The sequence below is a fragment of the Terrapene carolina genome, unplaced genomic scaffold (genome assembly GCF_002925995.2).
Source record: "Terrapene carolina triunguis isolate 2854851 unplaced genomic scaffold, T_m_triunguis-2.0 Scaffold58, whole genome shotgun sequence".
Classification (NCBI taxonomy): Eukaryota; Metazoa; Chordata; order Testudines; family Emydidae; genus Terrapene; species Terrapene triunguis.
Window position 1 is genome coordinate 74,609,782 of NW_020664409.1, and position 9,439 is coordinate 74,619,220.

At 47.1% G+C, this 9,439-nt stretch overlaps 2 protein-coding genes across 6 annotated transcripts in view; one reads left to right on the forward strand and one right to left on the reverse strand.

Annotated features, from left to right (window-relative positions):
* Positions 1-4,998, reverse strand: part of MTERF3 (mitochondrial transcription termination factor 3) — a 28,373-nt gene extending 23,375 nt beyond the window's left edge. Inside the window, exons 1-2 of one of the 5 annotated variants that reach the window (XM_024204767.1) lie at positions 4,917-4,998; positions 2,438-2,792 (exon numbers count right to left, since the gene is read on the reverse strand). In XM_024204767.1, coding sequence (XP_024060535.1) covers positions 2,438-2,768 — 331 coding nt within the window. In that variant the 5' untranslated portion in view covers positions 2,769-2,792; positions 4,917-4,998. Of the gene's footprint in view, positions 1-2,437; positions 2,795-4,152; positions 4,407-4,502; positions 4,554-4,916 lie in introns of those variants that run through there. The other 4 variants (XM_024204800.1, XM_024204792.1, XM_024204776.2 and 1 more) reach the window with 4 other exon arrangements.
* Positions 4,721-9,439, forward strand: part of PTDSS1 (phosphatidylserine synthase 1) — a 50,665-nt gene continuing 45,946 nt past the window's right edge. Inside the window, exon 1 of the mRNA XM_024204755.2 lies at positions 4,721-5,044. Coding sequence (XP_024060523.1) covers positions 4,866-5,044 — 179 coding nt within the window. The 5' untranslated portion in view covers positions 4,721-4,865. The remainder of the gene's footprint in view (positions 5,045-9,439) is intronic.

The window sequence follows — 9,439 nt, forward strand, 5'->3', positions numbered from 1 at the left end:
TAGATGATTTTCCAGCAGAAGTTTCTCTTTTCTCCATTTCATCCTAATATACCTGTCTGCACTTCTGGGACCAATTCAGCCCTGGCATAAACAGACAAAACTCCATGGAAGTTGGAGTACCTCACAGAGGGGTTGTAGGGCTTAATTAATGTCTAAAAACACAAAGTCCTGGTCTATGCTAGAAAAGGTACATGTTGCTCGAGAATACATGTGAGTTGCACATCGTATGGGTCACTAAACAGCTTGCTACACTTCCACCTATTTGCACCTCTGACTGCAGAATCTCTATTTTGATACACTCTGGATGAAAGCCGACTTATCTAAACCAGATTTACATCCACTTTGCACTACAGTCACGGAGGATCCAATCCTTCTCAGTTGTACATGGGGTTAGCTGCAAGTGTAGGCCAGACAAGTCAACACAGTTTAGGAAAATCACTTTCTCTAGCATTCCCCATTTGCAGAAGGAGAAAATGGTTTGCCAAAGGACACAAAAAGGAGGCTTTGCCGGAACCAAACTAAAACTCAGTTTCCTGGCTCCTGGTACTATGCTCATAGCCCACCTCTCTGCTGTGGGGAAGAAAGGCCTGTAAGCAGTATCTAAAACAGTTTAAACGATTAGTGTGTTTAAACTACTGTTTTAACACACTAATCATTTAACATACATTGTTATGAGTGATATAAAGGGTTAAAACAATCTCTAATAGCATTTACCTGCAACTGTGAAATAAGGTATTATAAGAATGAAGTATAATTCTCATGCTTAGTACTTCCATAGCAATTTTTCTCCATGCATATTAAAAGCCCTTTTCAGAGTTTGTTTATTGACCTTATTTAGGGGTGACGGCACAGAGTGGTTCAGTGGCTTGCCCAAGGTCACACAATGAGTTTGTGGCACAATGGAAAAGAGAATTCATGTCTCCTTACCACCAGTCTGATATTCTGATAAGCAGACTAAACTTCTGACTAGATTTAAAAGCAATCAACATGGTTTCTGGATCAAATACTTGTCTCATATTACAGAAACCCTGTATTAATACTGGGGTTCAAACTGAGTGAAACTTGTAAAGACTGTCCAAATATGCCAGCATGAGCAGGACTGAATGAGTTAACAGCCAAAAGTAAAGTTTAAAGCAGGATTTTCTGTACAGAACAATAGAAGTTCCTACATCATGCTGCCAAAATGAGAATGCTTAGGTCAGTGGTTCCCAAACTTTAACAACCCATGAACCCCTTTCACTAAAATGTGAAATCTTGTGAACCCCCTCCTAAAAATGAATATTTCCAGGGATTTAAGTTTAAATCTCCTCAGTGTGATGCTAACAACCAACAAACTAGAAAATGAGAAGATTCACTCACTGAAGCAAAACAGCACTCCAGAGGAAATGACTTAGTATCGAATTACTGAGGCACCTTAACGCTGCTACATTGACTACAACATAGTTCTGGCTGGTTTGGTGTGCAAACATCTTTTCTTCCGCCACCAGGGCCATCCCTAAGGGGATGCCCCGCGAGGGACCACCCCCCACGTACAGCATGGCCCCTGCTCACTCTGCCCTTCATGACGCCCAAGTTCCCCTGTCTGCCAAGGACAGGGGTCCGAGCTGCCACCTGAGTGCCTGGGGTCCCAGCTGCTGCCCTGCCCACCACAAGGCTCAGGCTGGCGGCCCTGCGCCGGGGTCTGGGCTGCCGGCCCCCGCTGCCCGGCTCCGCGCTCTGCGGGGCTCGGGCTGCCAGCCCCCACTGACTACTGGGGCTCAGGCTGCCGGCCCCTCCGCTGTCCGGAGCTCAGCTGCCCGCGCCGCAGGGCTCGGGCTGCTGGCCCCTCCGCTGTCCGGAGCTCAGCTGCCCGCTCTGTGGGGCTCGGGCTGCCGGCCCCTCCGCTGTCCGGAGCTCGGCTGCCCGCTCTGTGGGGCTCGGGCTGCCGGCCCCTCCGCTGTCCGGAGCTCGGCTGCCCGCTCAGCGCTCCACGGGGTTCGGGTTGTTTGCTCCACAACCGGGTCCCACCTGCTGCCTCCCATGCCCCGGATCCTCTGGCTGCCATTAAGGAAATTTTTCTGGCAAACCCCCTGTAACATTGTGCCAGCTCCAGTTTGGGAACCACTGGCTTAGGTAGACGCTAGGTAAGATAGGCTACACAATAAAATGGCATGAGCCCTCATCACAGAAAAGCAGAGGAAGTATCAACTGAGATGAATGAGTCATGTGCGACGAGATGTGGGATATGCTGGCTAGAGAATATATGAATTAGTAGCTGTGGGACATGAGGAATACCTAGAAAAAGGTGGTTTGAGATGCTGAAGGAGGACATGAAAGTTGGTGTCAGCTTGTTAGATGCACTGGACAAGAATGCTTGGAGACTAAGAGCCGACACCAAACTGATGGGACATGGTGGACTTCAAGTTTAAGTTAAATTAAAATTCTTAAAGTTTCTTACCTTCATATAATGTTTTTGTATCTGAGCTGGGTATTACTTCTGCTTGCTCCTGGTCGTGGTTTACTGGAGAAAGTAAGTTACTTTCTGAAGAAACAATTTGTCCATTACTTGAGTTGGTGGACTGTAAACGGCTCCTCAAAGATACAGGTCGGTAGGTCTTCAATCCACGCTGAAGAAAGTGATTATCAGTGCACAGCAAAGATAGAACTGAAAGCTCATCCAACTGCATCCATGTTCTGTGAGTTTTTCTCAGTCGCTGAATAGAATTAGCAACATAACTTGTTTTCACCGATGAGCACCATATGCTTATCTGCCGAGCCCAAAAAGCCATCTTCTACATAAATACAGTTCCCTGCTAAGGAAAAGGAGCACTTAATTATAGGGAGAAAATTGTCAGGAATAAAGCAATACATTTCACTGTTCACACAAACTAGGATGAAAGTTTAGGAAGTAGCTTTGTCAAAATTAAAGCAGAAGTAGGTCTGTGCTATCTAATGTCATTCAGCTGCCTCAAATTTACAAATGTGATATCCTAGAAAATACATAATTGAACACAATAAAAATTATTTAAAAATCTCAAACTGAAATTGTTTCCCTTAAGTGTGTTAATTCTCAATAATCTCTTTATGAAAAAAAGAGAGAATCAGGGCACAATGTCAAGTCTCTTGATGGGGCACTGCCAGACTGTCCTTTGGTTCCGTGTTTGTACGAGCACATAGCACAGGGACGTCCTGGTCCACGACTAAAGCTCCTAGGTGTTATGCTAATACACACAAATTAATTATAACAGTAACACATTTAGTCTGGTTATGAGCATGCAATGAATACTGTATCTTGAAAGACAAGGCAGCTCCCCCTAGCCCAACAGGTACATTGCTCTCTTAGGGCAGGTCTTCACTACAGGGGGGGTCGATTTAAGATACGCAAATTCAGCTACGCGAATAGCATAGCTGAATTTGACGTATTGGAGCCGACTTACCCCGCTGTGAGGACGGCAGCAAAATCGACCTCCGCGGCTCCCCGTCGATGGCACTTACTCCTACCTCCGGTGGTGGAGTAAGCGCGTCGATTCGGGGATCGATTGTCGCGTCCCGACGAGACGCGATAATTCGATCCCCGAGAGATCGATTTCTACCCGCCGATTCAGGCGGGTAGTGTAGACCTAGCCTTAGGCTATGGCTACAGTAGAGAGCTTGCAGCAGTGCACCCCCAATGCAGCTATGTTAAGGGGAGAAGCTCTCCGGCCAAGGTAGCGCAGTCCACACCAGTGCTTAAGTCGGTGTGACTCATGTCACTCAGAGGGGTGGCTTATTCACATGCCTGAGCGACATAAGTTATACCAACGTAAAGTTATACTATGTGCTACTGCTCTCAGACAGATCCCAGAGCTAGGACCGTGCCAAGGACACTCAGCTCCCCGGGACACATGAAGCAGGAGCACCCAGCAGACCTATAGATAATGCAGCGCTTAAAGTGGTCTGAAAAAAGCAGGAGGGTCTGACTCTAACATAACCCCAGTCAAAGTAAAGTGTCATGCCCAGGAATCAAACAATTCTCAATTTCTTGCACTACAGTATCACATGCAACCGTTAGCTCATAAAGCCCCTTACAAATATCTATTGTCACTGTTTTTAAGTGAGACAACAGGCCTCATACAAGTAATTAAAACCCAAGACATCCTAGGACTGGGGGGCGCAGGGACGCTCAGACCGTGCCTGGGTTGCTGCCTCTGCCCTCCCTGGCGCGTCCGTGCCCGGAGCCCGGCTCTGAGCCTGTCCCCCCGAGGTGCTGGGCTGGCAGGAGGCCCGGTCCGTGCCCCAGCGCGGCTAGCCTCGACCCCAGACACAGGCCCTGCGGCGCTGGGCGGCGGAGGGACGGAAGCGGGGCTGTGAGGCGGCCCCACTGGTAGAAGCCCTGCGGCCTAAAGTGCCAGGCTGAGCTGAGGGAACCGACGCAGCATAGCGCCGGCCCTGACTCCGGCCGCGGCCCCGCAGCCTGCCCCCGGCCCAGCTCCAGCCGCGGGCCCAGCCGGGTGACCACGGCGGGGAAGGTCTCACCTGAGGAGGAGGCGGCGGCGAAGCCTTGGGCCGCGCCACTGGCTCCTCCTGTCGCCCCGCCCCCTCCCAGCCGGTCTGCGCGCAGCTACCCTGCCTCGCCCGCCCCCTTCCCTCACGTCCTGCAGAGGCGCTTCCTGCCCGGGCGAGACCATCTGCTGGCGGGTGGGGGTTGATACTCTCTTCCCTCTCCCCGCGCAGTAATTCTCCGCCCCAACCCCCCCGCCTCGGCGGGGCCTCGTCCCCGCGCCCGTTTGGTCCCGCGCGCCCAGGCCCCCGGGCGGCGAGAGCGCTTCTCCCTCCCGCGGGCGGCCTCCCCAGCAGCAGCAGCTGAGCAGAGCAGGCGGCCGGGCCGGGCGGCGCCGCGCGGGGAGATGGCGTCCTGCGTGGGGAGCCGGACCCTGAGCAAGGACGATGTGAACTACCGACTGCACTTCCGCATGATCAACGAGCAGCAGGTGGAAGACATCACCCTGGAGTTCTTCTACCGGCCCCACACCATCACCCTGCTGAGCTTCACCATCCTCAGCCTCATGGCCTTCGCCTTCACCCGGTGCGCGGGGCAGGGGCAGAGTGAATGGGGGACGGGGGCTGTCCAGAATGAATGGGGGAAGGGAGGATGAATGGGGGAGGGACTGGATGGGAGGAGCGAGCCAGGGAAGGTTACTTAGCTAGGCGTGAAGGTTGCCAGGCTAGGCGACAGGCCAGTAGCTCAGTGACTTGTGGAGGCGCAGCCCAGCTGGGGGACAGTCACACCGGGATGGGTTGGTCTCTACCATGCGCCAGGTTTTATTTTTTGTAAAAAAGAAAAAAAAAATTACGAGCTGTTATTTTGAACATGGCTACAGAGCGACTGGGGTTCTGCACCTCTGCTGGAGTTTGCCCCCCGCCCTCTCTGGATGCTGTCAAGGCATCCCTGCCAAGTATTACTTCTGTCCTGGACTCCTAAAAATACCCATAAAGAGAAGGTATATATTTTTTTGCCTTTGGAAAGCACCTGAGTGCAGCAGGAGGATGCATCCTAGACTGTCGTACTAGGGCTTTATTCAAACTGGCATTCATTCACCTTGCCTGGTGTTTTTTATGCACAGGGTAAATCTGAAGTACAATCATTTGGGTTTGCTGTATGTTTGGTTATAGACTCATAGACTCATAGACTCATAGACTTTAAGGTCAGAAGGGACCAATATGGTCATCTAGTCTGACCCCCCGCATGATGCAGGCCACAAAAGCTGACCGCCCCACTTCCCCTTAGCTCTGCTGTTGAAGTCTCCAGATCGTGATCTAAAGACTTCAAGTTGCAGAGAATCTTCCAGCTTGCGACCCCTGCCCTATGCTGCGGAGGAAGGCGAAAAACCTCCAGGGCCACTGCCAATCTACCCTGGAGGAAAATTCCTTCCCGACCCCAAATATGGCGATCAGCAGAACCCCGAGCATACAGGCAAGATTCTCTAGCCAGACCCTCTGTCATAACTATGAAGGGAAGGGTAACAGCTCTCTGTGTACAGAGACTCCAAATCCTTTTACCTGTAAAGGGTTAAGAGGCTCGGGTAACCTGGCTGACGCCTGACCCGAAGGACCAATAAGGAGACAAGATACTTTCAAATCTTGGGGGGGGGGAAAGGTTTGTGTGTGTGCTCTTTGTTTTAGGGGTGGTTCGCTCTTGGGACTGAGAGGGACCAGACATCAATCCAGGTTCTCCCCATCTTTCTAAACAAGTCTCTCCTATTTCAAACTAGTAAGTAAAAAGACAGCAAGGCGTCTTAGATTTACTTTGTTTTCTCAACTTGTAAATGTACCTTTTTACCAGAGTGTGTATCTTTGTTTGCTGTACTTTGAACCTAAGACAGAGGGGGGTCCTCTGAGCTCTTTAAGTTTGATTACCCTGTAAAGTATTCTCCATACTGATTTTACAGAGATGATTTTTACCTTTTTCTTTAATTAAAAGCCTTCTTTTTTTTAAGAACCAGATTGATTTCTCCTTGTTTTAAGATCCAAGGGGGTTTGGATCTGTATTCACCAGGAGTTGGTGAAAGGAGGGTGGAGGAAGGAGGGGGGATGGTTAATTTCTCCTTGTTTTAAGATCCAAGGGGGTTTGGATCTGTGTTCACCAGGGAATTGGTGAAAGGTTTCTCAAGGCTTCCCAGGGAGGGAATTCTTGTGATGGTGGCAGCGGACCAAAGCTAAGCTGGTAGATAAGCTTAGAAGTTTTTATGCAGGCCCCTACATTTGAACCCTAAAGTTCAAAGTGGGGATCCAGCCTTGACACCCTCATTTTACCAGCGATGGCCGTTATTGCCTAATTGATTAGAATCCCGTAATCCCATCAAACCATTCCCTCCATAAACTTGTCTAGCCTAATCTTGAAGCCAGAGAGGTCTTTCGCCCCCACCGTTTCCCTCGGAAGGCTGTTCCAAAATTTCACCCCTCTGACGGTTAGAAACCTTCGTCTAATTTCAAGCCTAAATTTCCCCACGGCCAGTTTATATCCATTCGTTCTCGTGTCCACATTAGCACTGAGCTGAAATAATTCCTCTCCCTCCCTGGTATTTATCCCTTTGATATATTTAAAGAGAGCAATCATATCCCCCCTCAGCCTTCTTTTGGTTAGGCTAAACAAACCAAGCTCCTCAAGTCTCCTTTCATAGGAAAGGTTTTCCATTCCTCGGATCATCCTAGTTATGTACCTGAGATCTTCATTACTGAATACATATTTTGAGTCAACCTCTCAAATTCAGATTATTTTAAGTGCTGATACTGTAGATAAAGACAAGGCATCTCTTGTGATAGTGATACTAGTCCCTTTTATCATAACAGAAGACGGTGCTGTTAAGTCTGTTGTACGTTTCTTTTTCCTATTTCTTGATGGAGAAGGTAGTGTACAGTGGAGGGAGGGTGGGTTTGTTTGTTTTTTTACCATACTCACTGGTAAATTTCTTCAGGATTAGTGAGAGTGAGCTGTAATAGATCTTATCAAACCATAGCTGTGGCATCAAAATAAGACTTTGTTTTGGCCTTTTTCAATGAGCTTAATCCAAATTACAATGTGTCTTAAAAAGTATTATATCTCTAGCAAGATATAGAGTATCAGGTACTAGAAATGATTCATATCCCTTTTTTTTAACAAACAAACAACAAAGCTTGCTCTCAGTACCATAAAGTCTAACTCTGTGTGATTTTTTCAGTGTTATTTAGTTGCCTACCATGTTTTTGTAAACCATCAGTTGAAGTCTTCCTTGAAGTGAACATAGTTCTTAAGCAGTTATCTGGGACTTATTTTTATTAAATAAAAAAGTTATCAACTACACCATTTCTTGTATAGCATCACATCTTTTGCTTATTGAACACTATTGTTTTATGCAGTCATTTTTGTAAATTTTTTCTTCTATAGAGACACCACTGGTAATGTGAAGGCTTAAGCCCTGATCCTGCAAACACTTATTCAGGTGCTAACATTACTTCTGTGAGTAGTCCCAGTGAAGTCGCTGGGGCTGTTCACAGAAGTAAAGCTAAGCATATGCATAAGTGTTTGCAGGATTGGGGTCTTATTTGTAATCAGTAGCGGTCCACTCATGCAGAGGTCCTTGCAGAAATGGGGCCAGTATATATGTGCATATGTCTATGCGCCAATGTCTCCTCCTGAATAGGGTCACACTCTTGCTCATGTATTTGTGATTCTCCTTTGGCTTGGTGATTGCTAGAAACCTGTATTTCCTGAGCAGGAGTTTGTGAATTCTCTTCACTATAGACGCAACCCTGCAGTCCTTAGTCAAAGTACACTAATTTCAGTGGGGGTTTTGCCAAAGTAAGCCTTGGAGGATTTGAACTCCTGTTTACTGTTTACTGTTGTTGATCGTGGTGACATTGTATGTATATGGTCACAGATTACAACTAGACGTTTTTTATTACTGATTGAACACCAACAGAGATTTACAGAGAAGAGAACCACTACTTTTCTCAGGGATGATAAAAAAAAAAAAAACATGTAATTTGATAGCTTTGATTTTGAGAATATAAATGTATAGCTAATCGTTAAATTACAAAGGTAACAAAATAAATCTTGTAAAACTGGGAAGGGGGTGTGTGTGTGAGAGAGGAAATGTTTGTTTGTGAGAGAGGAAAATCAAAAATCTAATTAGAAACTCCCAACAAAATGCATCCCTTTCCTATTACTACCTGTGTGGCACTCAACAAGATACATTTGATAAAGTGCGTCCCTTGTTCTCATCAAAGTATCAACATTTACTGTCATTTGTAACTTGGGTAAGATGGCCCAGAGACCCCTTTTTTTAAATCTTGGCTATGACCCTGTATCTCCATATTCTGTTGCATAAATAGTTCCGTATTAGTGCTATCATTGCCTAAAACTATCCTTGGACAAAGCCAACTGATTATTCTGTTAGGGCACAATGCTGTGAGATGCTGAGCGTATCTTGGAAGACTGGGTCCTTGGGACTGATGATTCACCCAGGGGGAAAAAAGAAATGCTTAGTCCTTACGTTTTACCAAATAAAGGGTGGGTTGGGCTACAGTTCAGATCTACTGTCCTCAAGACACAGAACATTAACTAGGTGCTCAGATACTTGCTTTTGGATATATTTGTCGGTTTTCTTTTTCTTTTTTTGTCTTTCTCTGTTGTCACTTTTTTCCTAGCTCCGGTTTCTTCCTCTTTTGTCCTCCCCCCCTTTTTTTTTCTTCTGCTCCCTTTAATTTCCAGTTCATTTCAACTGCCTGTTGACATCTCTTCATCTCTCCTTGTTTCTCTCTCTCTTTTTTCTCAAAGGATGGGGGATGACAGCTCTCATGTTTTCCTTCATTTTCTCCTCACTTGTCACTACCAACTGCCATGAAAACTTATAGACTCATAGACTTAAAGGTCAGAAGGGACCATTATGGTCATCTAGTCTGACCTCCCGCATGATGCAGGCCACAAAAGCTGACCCACCCA